The sequence below is a fragment of the Brachyistius frenatus genome, unplaced genomic scaffold, assembly GCF_029030835.1.
Source record: "Brachyistius frenatus isolate BFR_SWC_R1_liver_20210118 unplaced genomic scaffold, ASM2903083v1 Contig_1, whole genome shotgun sequence".
In the NCBI taxonomy this organism is placed as follows: Eukaryota; Metazoa; Chordata; class Actinopteri; family Embiotocidae; genus Brachyistius; species Brachyistius frenatus.
The window spans coordinates 9,125,001-9,142,152 of NW_027210600.1; the positions used below are offsets into that span (position 1 = coordinate 9,125,001).

The 17,152-nt window shown below is 40.5% G+C and overlaps 1 protein-coding gene across 1 annotated transcript in view; it reads left to right on the forward strand.

Annotated features, from left to right (window-relative positions):
• The window catches only part of dync2h1 (dynein cytoplasmic 2 heavy chain 1), a 98,426-nt gene that overhangs the window by 40,966 nt on the left and 40,308 nt on the right, over window positions 1-17,152 (forward strand). Inside the window, exons 62-76 of the mRNA XM_069688999.1 lie at window positions 108-268; window positions 911-1,034; window positions 1,182-1,303; window positions 1,706-1,792; window positions 2,678-2,804; window positions 3,494-3,635; window positions 4,365-4,474; window positions 4,952-4,972; window positions 6,261-6,359; window positions 7,198-7,321; window positions 8,674-8,837; window positions 9,166-9,285; window positions 10,660-10,794; window positions 12,157-12,300; window positions 14,902-14,991. Of these exons, the coding sequence (XP_069545100.1) occupies window positions 108-268; window positions 911-1,034; window positions 1,182-1,303; window positions 1,706-1,792; window positions 2,678-2,804; window positions 3,494-3,635; window positions 4,365-4,474; window positions 4,952-4,972; window positions 6,261-6,359; window positions 7,198-7,321; window positions 8,674-8,837; window positions 9,166-9,285; window positions 10,660-10,794; window positions 12,157-12,300; window positions 14,902-14,991 (1,770 nt within the window). The remainder of the gene's footprint in view (window positions 1-107; window positions 269-910; window positions 1,035-1,181; window positions 1,304-1,705; window positions 1,793-2,677; window positions 2,805-3,493; window positions 3,636-4,364; window positions 4,475-4,951; window positions 4,973-6,260; window positions 6,360-7,197; window positions 7,322-8,673; window positions 8,838-9,165; window positions 9,286-10,659; window positions 10,795-12,156; window positions 12,301-14,901; window positions 14,992-17,152) is intronic.

Below are 17,152 nucleotides of genomic sequence, written 5' to 3' on the forward strand. Positions count from 1 at the left end.
GTTACTTGAAAACTTCCCTCAACCTTTTCCATGCTTGCAGTCCAAGCTGTGCATATCGCTCATTTATCTCTGTATCTCTCCCTCCCCTTACCTTTGCCGCCCTGCAGCCTTTGGTAGATGAAGCAAAGCGTGCAGTTGGAAACATCAAGCCTGAAGCGCTGTCTGAGATTCGCTCCCTCCGTATGCCCCCTGATGTCATCAGAGACATCCTGGAGGGGGTACTGAGGCTGATGGGTATCTTCGACACGTCCTGGGTCAGCATGAAGAGGTGAGAGGGGACCAGATGGGAAGAACGTGTAAAAGGAGAGCCAGAAAAAGGGCTAAAATGAAGGATGAGGAGAGACTTACCCTGTTGGGAGTAATTATATTGCCGAGAATCTTTAACACCTCTCGGGTTGTGAGATTTGAGGTGATGGGGTGTTAAGGGATGGGTGGGAACAGAGGAAGAAGAGGGAAGGGTTTGCACAGTGAGGAAAGGATGGAGAAATCATTTTACTTGGGTTGTCTCAAAGGAATTTCATAACTTTATCAATATGTGTAAAAAGTTTTTTGAATTGGCAAAAACTCCCAAATCATCAACTTCACTTTAAAGCTGTATTCAAGACATACTGTATTTAATTCCATTCAAACATTGATATTTCCCTACCACTTCTTCACATGACCCAAAATAAATTCATCTTTTAAAATAATACATGTCAAAATCTCATAATTTTAGGTTTGAATTACAGTAACATTGAATTCCCCACTTTGTGTATCAAGAGTCACTTAATTTGATCTCACTCTCTGATCACTTCTTTAATTTGCTTTATTGCTGTGAAATGTAGTTTAAACTTGTGTGTCTCCATTTTTTTGTCACCTTATCACGTCCAATAATCTCTCTTGCTTATTTCTTCACTGCTCTCCTCTGTAGCTTTCTGGCCAAGCGGGGCGTGAGGGAGGACATAGTTACATTTGAAGCCAGGAACATCAACCCTGAGATTCGCCAGAGTGTAGAAGAGCTGCTCAACAAGAACAAGGCCTCCTTTGACCCCAAGGTCAGCTAGCGACTGTTGCAGAATGAGAATTAGATGTATCGTTGGATGTTGTAAACCCCTTGATGTTTTATTTTGCTGGTGTATGAAGATGTTGCCGTGGCTGTTATAAATTGAGGTGTTTCTTGTGATGGTGTCATCGTTGTTCAGAATGCGAAGCGTGCAAGTGCAGCAGCTGCTCCTCTGGCTGCCTGGGTCAAAGCCAACGTCCAATACTCCCTCGTCCTAGAGAGGATCGAGCCACTGGCAAAAGAGCAGGCCGGACTACTGGAGTAGGAACATGCACACGCGCGCACGCACACACGCACACACACCGCTCCACAAAACACCTACGATGGTGTGTTTTTAAAAAAAAAAAATTTTTTTTTTTTTTTTTTTTTAACACAAATGCACACCTGGTCATAAGTATATAGATAAATGAGTTGCAATTTTTGGAAATAACTCTTCTTTCAATATTTGCTGATTTTCATTTAGTGATTTTCATTTAGAATCCGAGCTCATAAGCAACATACACTGAATGATACGCACAGTCACAGTCTTAATGATAAACTTATACACGCATGAGAAACCTTTGTCTGATTTGTGTGTGTGTGTGTGTGTGTGTGTGTGTGTGTGTGTGTGTGTGTGTGTGTGTGTGTGTGTGCGCGCGCGTGTGCGTGCGTGTGCATATCCAGAAACCTCAGGAAAACAGAGAGTCGAAAGAATAAATTGGAGGACCAGCTTAACTCTGTTGGAGCCAAAGTCAACGAGTTGAAAGACAAGTATGTTTCCTCCCATCTTTCTATCCGTTCTTACAGCCTTTAAGCCTGAGAAAACATATTGGGGTTGTTATGTTATCATAAGCTACCTTTCCGATGTTTTTTTCAATAAGACATCAAGCTGTTTGAAATAGAACTAAACCATGGATGCTGCAGTCAGGAACAAATGTAATGCAACTGCACCATAAGAATCACATTCTACAAGTAGAAAATTAGCTTTTCATGAAACATGTTTACTCACCGCCGGGCATGCAGCACTCCCCTGTATCTGCCGCTTGTATTCCTTCAGCATACGGTGACTGATATAAACAATCAATACTGCCTGAGGTGAAGGTGACTCTCACCCTTTTTTTTTCTTAATTGGCTGGACCGGCTGGTTTAGAATTGGGAATGTGTTTTCATTTGTGTGTAGTCGTGATCACTAATATTGATTTTGTGGCACATGATGATGAGGCATGATCTACTGTGAATCAAGGTATTTAATAAAACTGAAGAAAATGGCTGGACACCGGGAAATTTCACTATTTATTAAGTCAAAGTTCAACAATGGTGAATTCCACACTATATATGTGACTGAGATTTCATGCTCCATGTGCTGCTCTTCCTTCCAACGTCTCCAACCGTCAGCCCTGTCATTTTTCTTCCTATCCATCCATGTGTCATCTAATCATCTAACAATTGAAAGATGTCTTACTTGCTCTCCCCTCTGCCCACCTCGGCTCCTTTTCTCTCCACCTTGCATTTTACATTTACTTTGCCACAGTCATATGTACTGATTTGCGGTCTACTTTCACTAGCACGGGGAGAGCTACACATTATTTTTACATTATTGATTATCGCATATATCTCCTCACTGATCTATTTACTTCCTTCTTACTCTTGCCTCAGGTTTCAGTGTCGTACTGCAGAGGCAGCTAAATTGGAGGCGGAGGTGACTAAAGCTCAGGACACGATCACGGCGGCCCAGCAGCTCATATCTCAGCTGGATGGAGAACACACACGCTGGAACGCGCAGGTAGTTTGATGTATGAGTGTGTTGATTTGTGTTTTGGGGTGGGAGGTTACGCGCATCTACTCAAAAAGGGGCTCATTTACCATGTAAGAGCAACAGGAGGCGTTGGGAGTCCATGAGTGTGGTTGTGTGTGTGACAGGCGGATGGATCCCGCTGTCTTGGGTCCCTTCTGGGTGTTTTTACTCCTCTCCACAGCATCTGTCTGCACCTTAATTAAAACACTCAATCTCTTCCTGACACACTCACTCGCGCACACACCCTCACTCTCACTGCCTCCCTCGAGGCCTGCAGCAGAGAGCCAGTTTACTCTCTGCTCACGTATTTCCATACACTCTCACATACACACATGCGCACAAACTCACACACTCCTAACTCCTTTCCACACTATACAGCGGTTTTGGATCGCGAACACATGCACAAAACTACAGAGAAAGTGATATAGAGGTAGATCCATGTTTTGCATTGAAGCAAGGATGCTAGCAGGACGTTTAGCCGTTCTTATTCAGGGGACCAGACATTACAAGGTCTTCTTCCATCCTTACCTTTCTCTACATTTCTACCTCTTGATTCCTCCCGATCCTCATTGTCCATTTTTCTTTCTTGTCTTACTTTTTTCATACTTTACTCACTTGCCTGTCCCTCAACTTCCTCTATCTTGTCCGTTTCCTCTCTATTTGCATCTGTCTACCAGATGTCAGAGATTAAGAACGAGTTGGAGACGCTCCCTAATAGGGCCTTGCTTGCTGCAGCCTTCATCACCTACCTGTCTGCAGCTACTGAAGACCGTAGAAGACACAGTCTGGAAACATGGATGGCCCAATCTGGACTACATAGTAAATATGTTATTCCTTTTTTTTTTAACACACTTGCACCAGCACATGCCAACTGTTATACTAAACAACCTACACAACCACCGCTACCCACACACAGTGTAAATTGCTGTTACATATCGTACGCTTGCAAGCTCCTGGGTGTTTTAATTATGAGTGCTGATTAAAAAGTTCTAAAGGTGGAGTGTTAAAATAGCTCTATAATCATTTAACTAATCAAAGGTAACTGTAATCATTATGATGTTATGTCTTTCATTCATTAATCAAAAAAGTGTCATTATTTTCAGTCATGTGAGTGACCTAATGTGTACATGCATATAAAACTTACACACTCCTTAAGCATTTCAGTGCTATAAAATCCTGTTTTTACCACTTTATGGATTTTAATTCTCAGAAATGAATTTGTAAAATGTGTGCACTAAAAGCACTCATTGTTATCTCATTAATATCTGAGTGTATAAGTCTCCGTGGCTCCCTCTTTCCCAGAAGCCCTCAGCTATGCAGGTAAATCCCAAACAGACGAGTCCATCAAATGTGCTCTCCACAACCAAGTCAAGATTACCTAGTGACTTCTCTCAAAGTGTAATATAATGTGTCCAGGCACTAAAGTTGAATTGGGACTTGTTGTCAAGTGGCTGCTGGAATGTCCACTGATGAAATTTACAAACACATTTTTTTTAAATATATATGCATCACATAAACATGTGCATTTGTCTTGTGTGTTTGCATCAGCGTTTGACTTGCGGTCATTCCTGTGCTCGGAAAGTGAACAGCTGATCTGGAAGAGTGAAGGGCTGCCATCAGATGACCTCTCCATGGAGAACGCACTGGTTATTCTACAGGTTAGATTTCACATCTACTCTTTGACTTCACCACACCACAGCAGCAAATGCTGCGACTCACTGCGTCTGGTTCAAATTAAAAGCCCTCCTTTCAAATGGAAACCCCCCCTAGCTTTTTAATACACAGTCCAGCCATATACTTAGTTTTGACCTAGTCTCATTTGACATGACACAAATGAATTGATGTTATTAAAGAAATATAAATATGTAATCACCTTGTTTTATCGGTCGATCTTTAGGTTTTTGTGTTATCACAGACTATTTACATATTAGCTTACAATAAATAGTGTCTTTGTCGCTTGCATTGTATACACCATTTGATAAGACACTACAATACGATGTAATTGCAACATTTACATCTAACAGCTGTTCTCCATATTCGTACTTGAACCAAGAATTTTGCCCTTGTTGCCATTCATCTGTCCTCCATTTGCATGTGTTGTGTTTGTGTGTTGTTTTTACCATTGCTGCCTTCAGATCAATGCACTCAAGTTACAGGTAAGAAGTTGTTCCATCATTCACCCTCATAGCCGACACTTAGTTTTAGTAGCTGTTTATGTCTGTGTGTCTCCCTTACAAGTGTGTGTTTGTCCTTTACACTAATGATACGCTGCATGTACAGAAGTCATTTATAATTATATAATCAACAATGTCAATAGATGTCTGTTATAATGGTGGGTGGCCAAAAAAAAACAACGTTATCTTTGACTCATCTGCCCAGAAAACATGATTCCAACAGGCCTGGTCTTTGCCTATACGGTTATTTGCAAACTGTAGTTTTGCTGTAATGTTCTTTTTGGACAGCAAAGGCTTCTTTCTGGCATGACTCCCGTGAAGGTCAATTTTGTGCAGTGTCTTTCTGATTGTAAGCACGTGCACTTTGACACCAGCAGTTGCAAGAGTTACCTACAGAACCTGCGACTTCTTTTTGCATCCAACCGTCTGCTCTTGGACAGACTTTGCTGTTTGTGTTGCCGGCCAGTTCTGGACAAATTGCCACTCGTTGAAAATCAACGTGTCTTGTAGATAATTTTCCTGACAGCGGAATGAATTGTTCCAAATCATTTTTAGATCTGTGCCAGACTCATAAGGCATACTCAAGCTTTTTACTGAAGGCTTTAGAGAGCTCTTGACATGATGACTCTACACACAATAGCAAAGAGAACAGCAGGCTCCAGATGTCAGAGGTTTAAATTAGACTGGTTCCACCTGTCATTTCCAAAGGAGAATTTTATTTTTAGCACCTAAACTTGAACCCCAGATTCAAATTAATGATTCAGTGATCAAGAGTGTACTTACTTTTTTAAATTACCGGTAAGAAAATGATAAATAAAAATAAATAAAAAAAAAAGTGTCATTTGTTTGACTATATCACGTTTATTATAATGTTTCAAAGAGAATCAAATGTTTCCTTGTTGTGGACTAAGGAAAGGCTGTGGGGACAGTTTGAGAAAGACAATCCTTGAGCGAGAGACCACGAAATAGAAGAGTATATAATGAAAGGACGGTGGTGGACCTCATGCCTGTGGTGATGGTGGTCAATAAGCATGATATCACGGTGACAGTGCTGAACGACATGAATACACACACACACACACACACACACACACACACACACACACACACACACACACACACACACACACACACACACACACACACACACACACACACACACACACACACACACACACCTCTCCTTTTCCTCAGTAAGTGAGCTTCTTTCTAAGTAAAACTGTCTTGAATCAACTTTTCCTGAAATGCTTTCTCGTTGTTCTGTGCTCAGAGTGTTGCCTGTCCGTTCCTGATTGACCCGTCATCCAGAGCTACAGAATGGCTACGCACACATCTCAAGCAGCACAGACTAGAGGTTATCAACCAACAGGTAAGACACACGCACTCATACACACCTAAAGAAAACATGATAGAGGTCATTAGCTATTCTGTTGCATTTGCACACTTATTTTCACACGCATGCCTGGTGATATGCCTTGTTCATATAAATAATCTGTCAGCGAGGACGCTTTTATGTCTGCAGGAGCCTGAAAAGCCATTTCTGTTGAACACTTCTTTTCAGTGCTTCATTAGATATCCTTTATGTCTCTTTCATCTTGTCTGATGAATCCAAGTCTATCGAGTTCGGCTGGTATACTCCTATATTCAGCTGCTACCACTGCTTGGCTGGCTGTATGATGAAGCTACCTTTACATTTCTCCTCCGCAGGGCTGGATTACTTATTACTGACTCATCACTAGTCAGTAATTACAACATTAAGGCCATTTATTACACTCATAAAGTCGTAATTGGTTGCAGGTTGCATGGCACTCTTTAGAAGAGCGCTGTAATCACTGCTCTGTCCACCAGGCACAGGATAGGTGTTGGAGCTGGACATCAGCTGTGCAACATTTTCATCTGCTCTGTTTTGATACAGTGATTTAGACATGTGCAGTATGTGAATCTATTCAGTCAACAGCCAGTTAGTTATACAACGTATACATACGGTGAGGTCTTCCATCTTTACTGTGTTGGTTTACTTTTTTGTCAAACTTTAATAATTGGTAAGATACATTATTTTACAATTATTATGGATTGTAATAATACTAATCCCTGCTCTGTCCATCAGGTACAGGACAGATATGTTAGAGAGTGCTATTTTACCAACCAATTCAAAGATTCAATGTATTCTCTTACAACTGGGTGTCTGTGCGCCTGCTTCTCCACAGGACAGTAACTTCATGACATCCCTGGAGCTGGCAGTCAGATTTGGAAAAACCCTTATTATTCAAGAGATGGATGGTGTTGAACCTGTGCTCTATCCGCTGCTGAGGAGGGACCTCATAGCGCAGGGTACTCACATTCTCACAAGGCCAACACCACGTCTGTACAGAGTTGGGTTCAAGAACTCTTTTGAACATAATTCAGAGGCTTCACCAACCGCAGATTGCTGACGACATCCTCACCACACAAGTTTTCCAAACATTTGTATAGTAATAGGAAAGCAGTAATAGGGCGAATGAAATGTCCGAGACCTCGGTATGAACCTTTCACACTTTCTTAATTACTGTATATTGAGTGTGTACTGAGTGTCATGAGGAGGATTTACAAAGAATTTTTAAGCAAAGTGTGTGTGTGTGTGTGGGGAGCAGGAGAGAGAGAGAGGGGGGGGGGGTTCATTGATATTTCAATGAAACTAAATAAATGTAAATTTGTAATTTTGAAGTTTGGAAAAATTGTATAGTGAGGACGTCGTCAGCAATCTGTGGTTGGTGAAGCCTCTGAATTATGTTCCATAGAGTTCTTGAACATGAATACAAGATGTGTTTTTGAGTAATCTCAGTCTCTTTTCGTTAGCATGCATTTGTGAAAGCTCAAACACTTTTCCATGTTCATTTCACGAAGTGATGAAAATTACTTGTGGTATGAGTTTTCGAATTCAAAGTCCTCCTAAAAGGCGGTTGTTTGAGCAAGTAAATAATTCAGGAATCTTCAAAACTTTGGCAACATTATTATTTACTATTTAGAATCAGCATGAAATTCTGGGAAGTGCTTTGTTTATTCCATTTCATGGATGAACACTCCTTGAATTAGTCAAATAAAATAAAAAAGAGACCCGCAAAAATACATCTTGTATTCATGCGTGAATGATTACGAAGTGTCTGATGTAACCAGTGGTATTTTAGTTCCTTGATTCAGATAATTGCATACCGATTGCATACATATAAACAGAGGTTGGAAACATACCTGTGAATATGAGAGTGAGTCATAAGGCTCTGAATCATGCAGGGAGAGGCGGATGTCTATTTGAAGCTGATTTGGAAAGACTGGGGGCAGTGACAGTATGCAGAAGGACAAGTAATTCATTTAACAGAGGTGTTGAACAGCATTGAAAAAAGAGGTGAGACAAAAACCTGGCAGTGCTGCAATGCAGACATCTAGAAGACGGAGAGTAGAGGGAAAAAGTAAAAGGATAGAAAGGATTTAATGCGGCTGGTGAAGATAAAGTTACATGTCTGTATGTTGGAGTATATGATGTTGAGACTCTTTTCTTCATGTCCACATTGACACACATGTGCACACACACACACGCACACACACACACACACACACACACACACACACACACACACACACACACACACACACACACACACACACACACACACACGCACACACGCATGCACGCACGCACACACATGCAGGTCCCAGATATGTGGTTCAGATAGGAGACAAGGTTATTGATTACAATGAGGACTTCCGTCTTTTCCTGGCAACACGGAATCCCAGTCCCTTCATCCCTCCGGATGCCGTTTCCGTGGTTACAGAGGTCAACTTCACTACCACCAGGGCAGGCTTGCGAGGACAGGTAACCCATTGAACCCATCTTTAAACACAAACATTTAGACAATATACCATAGCAGCCATGGTATGTTTGTAAAATTTAAAAAAAAAGGTGCAAAAGGTTGAGCCTCCAGCTGATGTGACTGTAGTCTCAAGTGTGCTGCAGATTTTATTTTTTACAGCTTGACTCACTTTAGTGCTTCATGTGCAAAAGCCATGTGAAACAAGTGCTTATGCAGTAGAACATTATAGAGTATGTCCTGTATGACGGTGTCACAGTGTGTCTGTTTCTGCAGTCGTACCACATCTCCACTTGCTTGTTTGTTTGCTCTTTGTTTGTGTCTGTGCGTTAGCTGCTAGCATTGACCATCCAGCAGGAGAAGCCTGAACTGGAGACCGAGAAAACAAGACTACTACAACAAGAGGAAGACAAGAAGATACAGCTGGCTCAGTTGGAAGAATCACTGTTGGAGGTACACCAGCTGACCTACAGCGTACACTGTGGAAGCAAAGTAGAAAGGACAAGCTAAGGCAGTACTTATAGATATATTATATAATGTATCATAATTAGACAATGTTGAGAAAAAAACACTGTAAAACCTCCTTTTCTCTCAATTTGAAATACTTGGCTCCCCCTGCACTGCAGACCTTATTGTTTCCTCCTCCCACTGCAAGTTTGAGGAGGATGTCGTAGATCGAATGAGACGGCGAGTACAGACGGAGGAGTTGCTTGTGCTGCGCTCAGTTTTCCTCCTGTAAATGTCGACAAATGTGTCTGATTGAGTGCCACCGCCAAAGCCAGAAGCACCAATGCTGGGCATTGAACCCATGTCTCTGTGGGGCCTCAGCTGGACTTTATAACTGTACTTTTAGCTCGGTTTAGAAAGAAGATTGTTTCTTAAACAATCAGAAATGACTTTGTAATGCTATGATGGATCAAACCTTATGCAACTGGCACCATTGTGTGCCTGTAATGATATCTACATGGATCTAAATAGAGACAGTTGGCTTGAATTTTAGGTTTTTGTTGATGCAAGTCCAGTTACTAGTTTGAGAACTGGGTCTCACTTGTGTCTACAAAACAGATGGCACACACTTACTACAGCAAGAAAGGAGTGAAATGATAAACTTTATTCCAACTTCCTTCATGCACTTCAGTCTTCTCATGAAAAATGTGTGGGTAGTTTGTAGTTTTGTCACTTTATGTCCATGGAAATGAGAATATGGAGCCAAAACATCAAAACAGATTGTTACTGCCTTAATGCTTAATAGGGATGATTGTACTTCCAGGCAGACAAATAGCTGAACTAAGCTTAATACATACCCTATAGCGCACACATATACACATGGTTGATGGACATTTTGACACTCAACCCAACGATCATTTTTTGTGCACAGTCTAAGGGAAAGTTGGAATCACACAGATAATGCAAAGACCAGGATGTCAGTGCTTCAGTGCTACTAGACATGTAATTATTCTTGAATTGTAGGAGCATATTCAACTTGACATTTCCGTGCTCTGCTGCTTTCTCATCTGTTTTGCTTGAATTTATTTGAATACATTTATCACTTTGTTTCTGAGAATATATTCCACAGGATTGAGTGCAAGAGTCATGGCACTCACTGAATGCTTAAATTAAGAAAAACAAAATGCTCCACCAGTCTTTGAAAAACATCTCTCTCTCTTTCTCCTGCAATGTTTACCACAACACAGACTTCAGCCGAGTGACAGATACATGACAAGCTATTTTCTCTTACATAATGTGAATTTCTCATTCTCACCTGCTTTCTCACTCATCTATTACAACCTGTCCATCTGTGTGTCTTTTTTTTTTTGTGTGTGTCAGACCTTGGCTACAGCTCAGGGTAATATTCTGGAGAACAGGGAGCTGATAGATAGTCTGAACCAGACCAAAGCAAGCAGTGCCCTGATCCAGGAGTCACTACTGGAATCACACAGGCTGCAGGCATCCTTGGACCAGGTACTGTATGTCAGCCGCACATGTACACACTCAAACAAACTAACACAACCTGTGAAAGTGAAACATTGTCTTCCTAACTGGGACACTTTTAAGTGAGTTAGTTTTGTTTCTTTCAAAGCTTGTCTCAATTTTAAAAGTAAACATGCACTGCCAGCTCTCACAGTGTCAGTTATGTTGACCGACCTCACGGATGACTTGCCTGGTTGTGTTTGTGGTAATCTCTGCCTCTTAGTTGCTCAAAAGCTTAAAAGTGAAAATCGAAAAGCTGTAATGTGTGTAATCAATGACAGATAAATCTACTCTAGTTTTTCAACAGCTATTTTCAGACTCTGGAAAGAATTTGTGATAATACAACAATTCTCAAAAGAAACAGGTTATGTTGATTTCCCATATGGTCATTTTTCAAAGAACCTGAAACTATTCAGATTAAAGAACAATCAAGTATACGAACTAATCACTTTTTTACAAAGTTATTTGAACAGAATATAGTAAACAAACTGTGTGCTTGTGGTATTCCTGATTCAGTTTTGCCATTTCAAGAACCGGCGTTAAGCAGTGGATTGCTGTAGTGTAATAACCAAATGTCACTAGCACACTTGGAAGTAGTTGGCTTAGTTAGGTACTTCTCTTCACAAGGACTGCGGTACCTTTCTACTTCCCCGATAAGAGAAGGAGAGAAACGGACAGCGAGAGCACACGACACAGAGACTACGACAGATGGAGGCGCATGACAGACCAACACATGGATAACGGCAGACAGAGAGAATGTGTTGAATTTATAATCACACTTATGCCGAGTCTCCGAAAGCCAGATGACTTTACAGAGGCATTACCTACATTCAGACTGTTGATTCAAATTGAAACCTTTAAACGATTACCTACAATTATGGAGTATGTTCTTGTGTTTGGGGACAAACACCCGAGTCGGTTACAGCAGCCACTCACTGGACACATTGCCACAAACATCCGATTGCACAGATGTGCAAGCTTTCATGTATTGTAGATGCATCACATAGTCATCCTGTAGGGTGCAGTGTTACACCAGAACTGATTTTGTACTTTTCTCTCCATTGTTTCTTTTTATTTATCATATCTCCCATGTTCAAGTCCTTCTCATATGTGTTTCATCACACGTCATGCTGTCTGTCCTCATTTTCCTTTCACTCTCTTTCCATCTTCATTGAAATAATAAAAAAAAAAATGCACTCTCCTTTTCTGCTCATCCATCCCCATGTCAATCCCTTTCTCCGTCTTCATCCATTCATATGTTGTATTTTATGTAACTCTCTAAAACTTATGTTGTTCTTTCTTTCCTTCTCCCTCTCTCTGTGCCATTTCTTTTCCTCTGTTTCCTTATTTTAGGAACGGGATGCCTACCTGCCTCTTGCAGAGAGTGCCAGCAAGATGTACTTTGTCATCACAGACCTGTCGAAGATCAACAACATGTACCGCTTCAGCCTCGCGTCTTTCTTGCGCCTCTTCCAAAGGGCTCTTCAAGCCAAGAAGGTGACTGGAGTCCACGCAGCGCTTACAGTACTCCTATTTTCATCCATCACAGCAGCATTTTTCTGTGATGCCAACATCAACAAAGCAACTTCATGCAACTAGACAGATAATTTAGTCATTCAGTAGATAAACATACATTCTTATATACACACTTGAAATTGGACTTAATTGTACAGACAGCACAGCCTTGGCATGACGGATCGCACAGCTTGATGTCACATGCCCACACAGTGAAAGTTGGACGGGACTTGGTTCCATGGTAGAAGATGCTCCTTGGTTTTGATAACTGAGGAAGCCAACTCTTCTCCTTAGCATTATATAGGAAACTGTTTAAAATGCTCTTTACCTAAAATCTGCTTCTGGTTAATATATGCTTATTCAAATATATGTGATGACATGCTACAGTAATTAGTTCATCAGATATACTAGCCCTGATGCATGATCCTAATTGACTAGACAGTTTTAAAGAAAAGCCAGTTGAAATGAAGCTAAGCTCTTTAAATCTGGTTGTTTCGATGGATATGGGCCTTGGGATGTGTATGGAAAAACAGCTTTATGGAATAGTTTGGGAAGTGCATTTATCAATTTTCTGGCAGATAGCTCGGTAGGAAAATTATTTGTTCACTAAATATGAAACTAGAGCCAGAAGCTGACCGGCTTAGCTAAGACTGGAAACCAGGGGAAATGGCTAGCCTTGCTCTGTCCAGCAGTACAAAGAATAGAAGCTTGCCGATTATCTCTCTCTCTCTCTCTCTCTCCCTGTCTCTCTCTCTGCCTCTCTCTCTCTCAAGGGTTGACTGAACAAAAAGAAAATCGAACCACAATGGCCGGGTTAGTTTTTAAAGTGCAGATATAAAGCATAACTTTCCTCCCTTTGTTGCCTGCTTTAGCGTCCCTCACTATGATACATGAAGGTTCAGCCAAGCTTGGGTTGAGATGCAACAACACATGAAATTGACTTTTTCGCATAGCTTGAAGCTTCCGTGTTTGCAAGCTTATATCACGTCTTTTTCAGGCTTTTCTTTTCTTGTTCATGTAGAACAGAACAGCAGGAAATAGTTGTTGTTAATAACACGGTATTAATCTTAAATGTTGTTTGTTTCAGTTACAAACTAAGTAAAAGTTTTTCTAATTGTAATTTGTGTTTACTGCAATTACTTCTTCTCATCATGAATGCAGGACAGTTCACTCACTAGAAACATTATGTTCTGTTTTTTCTTTCAGAAAAGTTTGTTTGGTTCAGTTTATTTTTGATAAACAGCCTAATTCCATTTAATTAATTCAGCTTTTTTAATAAGAATTTATTTCAGTAAAGTCAACTTGATTTATTTCTGCTCACTTTGGTTTTCTTCATCGAGTTTATCTCAGTCGGACCTGTGCAGCTGCAGAGCATCATGGACTGTCTGCCACACTGCTGTTCTACATCTGAGCCCTAAACACTCACTGATAACCAGAGTGCACACACACACACACACACACACACACACACACACACACACACACACACACACACACACACACACACACACACACACACACACACACACACACACACACACACACACACACACACACACACACAAGCAGGCACACAGACATTGGGTTGAGAGATTGAGCACTAATTCCCCAAATCCTTTGTGGGTTGTTAGAGCCAGTGCTGTCATCCAAGAATGTCACCAGGCAGCAGCTGGCCATCCCTGTTACATGTTTGTGCGCATGTGTGTGTAGGTAGGCTTGTGGACACATTCGATGAGTGTGGTCAGAATGGCGCACTGATTCGTGTACTCTCCCTCCCTCTGTATCTTTTGGTTGGTTGTTGTATTGAGCGAGAGAGTTTAGTTTGCCATGAGCTGCAGATGGTTCCTGAGATCTGGAAGAGAATTTTGCCCTCTCATGGCTGACATAACACACTCTTATTTGCCTACAGACAGACGCACACACACACACACACACACACACACACACACACACACACACACACACACACACACACACACACACACACACACACACACACACACACACACACACACACACACACACACACACAATTTTGCTATGTATTCTTTCCCTGTGTCTTAATCTCCTGGTCTAATTGTCCTGTTTGACTACTGCGGTTGGACATTCTTCATCTCCACAGCTCACCATTGGGTCTGTGTTCCACACTTTACTGTTTTACTTCTGTCCAACTCCGTTTGGTCGGATCTCTGTGTGGTAATTTGTGCATGAGAGAGAAAAGGTATGAAAGTGTTTGAACAGTAAGAAAATAGACACCCGTTATATTTCTTTGTGACTGTTGAAGGATTTTGAGACAATCATGTTGCCCTGATGTGACAGACAGAAAGTACACATTTGAATAGAAAAATAAAAAAAATAAAAAATAAAAACAACTTTTCATTTCTTTGCATACATTTAGCACAACTTTAGCTATAGAATTAAGCGCTTTGCATACGCAGACACATGTACTGTATCATATTATTGAAGGCTGGGAAATAAACCCCCTGAAACTACTTAATGACAGAATGTCCCTGTTTGCCATCGTCCCACTCAGTACAATGGCACACGTTCTTTAAACTCACTTTCGCTTTGTCTGTATTTTAGGAAGAAGAGAGTACTGAAGCCAGGATTGCTGCTTTGGAAGCCAACTTGAAGAATATGGTGTATGAATATGTCTGCTGCTCACTTTTCAAGGTAATATACTCTAATATACATATTTATTTAAAGAATTACAGCAGATCTTGTCACAACTCCCATGATTTGTACAGGTGATAAGTTGGCAGGGACGGACGGCAAGTGAAGCCTTTTTGCTGTTTATAAAACGTGGTCATCTGGCTTTTAAACACATTTTTTATTTCTACCTTGTCGTTCCTTTTTAAACTGACTCAAATGACGGGTTGTCAATCAAAAAACTAAAAATTGTCCATAAACACACACTCATCATTAACCAAAGAAATGTGTCCACTTTTTTGTAGTCATAGCTATAGAGAAGTTTTTTTTATTGCCAAGCTACCTAATGTTGATATAAATAGTAGATAATTGTCCACAAGGGACTTTTGTGACTAACTGATCAAAAACATTTGATTCTGCACATTGTGAATTAAGCCTAACACAAATGGACTTTTTGGATTTCTTTTTTCGTTTATAAATTCAAAAGACAATTTGGCAGAGCCAAATCTGGACTAAAATCTGGACTTGGAAAATAAAGTACGACAGTCCTTATTCCCTCACTACTATGGCAATTTTCTTTTTCTGGTCTTCTTGCCAATCATATCGCATGGCTTTAAGATTAGATAGTAAAACACAGTATCGTGTTTTAATTAGTAACAATTCTGGTTGTTCTTAGCTCCTGCACATGCACTCAAATCTTCTTGCTATCAATTTTAATATATATATAAAGTCATAATATAGTCGTATTCTTAAAGTGTGTTTAAACGCAACTCACAATTAAACAAAGACATACTTACTCATACAATGGAACAGACCTTCTCCTAACAGACTAATGAAGTGTTAAATATTGAGCAACACAGTGTGTGTGTGTGCGTGCGTGCGTGCGCACATGTGCGTGTGCGCGTGCTGCAATGGAAATTTCAAGCGGAGTCGGTGTGGCTAGTACTATAACCGCTCATCTCATCTATTGGCTATCTACTCAACAGTTGCACACACACTTCTGCACATTTATATGGACAACTGCAATCCAGTTATTAGCAGAGAGGAAACATCGAACTACTTTATCAACAGCAGAACAGCAGCATGTGTGCTGCAACACTGATGACTTTGAGGGAGAGAGGTGGGAGGAGGGGTCCAATGGGAAGATAAAGGTAGATGATGAGCAGAAGAGGGCAAAAATAATGGAAGCATAATGGGAGAAAAAAAGAAGAGAACTGGAGACAGGCTCTTATTTTTTTGGAATATATATATTTATTTTCGCATTGGTAAGCACTCTGTTGTGTGTCTACGTTAAATTTGAGCACAAACAAACTAATCAGCTTAAGGTATTGATTGAACATGGCTAGATACATGAAAGCTGTGGTAAGAAGTCGGCGATGCACCACCAAATATTGATTGTTGAAACTCTCATAAGCAAAGACTGTTATTTATTTATTTTTGTAACCTTGTTAAGCTTCTATCACGTGACTCATGATTAGCTGTTTTATATTTATTATTTATTTATTATTATTTCTATTTATATGTCAGATTCCTGTTGTTCTGGGTTTTGTACCCTCATGGTTGAAATGCACTTATTGTAAGTCGCTTTGGATAAAAGCGTCAGCTAAATGAAATGTAACGTAATGTAATATTTATATTTTTCATTCATAAGAGCTTTCAATTTCCTCGCATTATTCTCCAGAAAAATAACATTTTATAAACATAATAGAATGGAGTTGATGGCTCAAACGAATATGTGTATTTTCTTTCTTTATTTCTTTCTCTTTTTTGGGGGGGAATACAAATGGCAGTAAAAACATACTTCATGTCTGGCCTTCATATGGTATATTTGAATGTGTGTCGTGGCAGGTATAACCACATTTAGGAGGTTAAGTGTGAGTGTGAGAAAGCAGATGTTCCCCTCCGTACAGGAGTTGTGTGGTCGTGCTGTCGTGTGACATATTCCACTTTGTCCTCTTGGGGTCCTTTCCTGTTAGTGCAAGTATGACAAAAGTTCACACAAAGTCACAGACTTTTATTGTCTTTGCTGCATTTCTGACTATTACAATATATCCACATGCTTTAAAAACATACAGATATGGACACACACAGACTGACACATGCACACAGAAATTAGTTTCTCCATCAGTCGTAGCGAGCTTCTCGACTGTCTCGGTTCAACTGTAGCCACCGTGGCTGTAGTAGA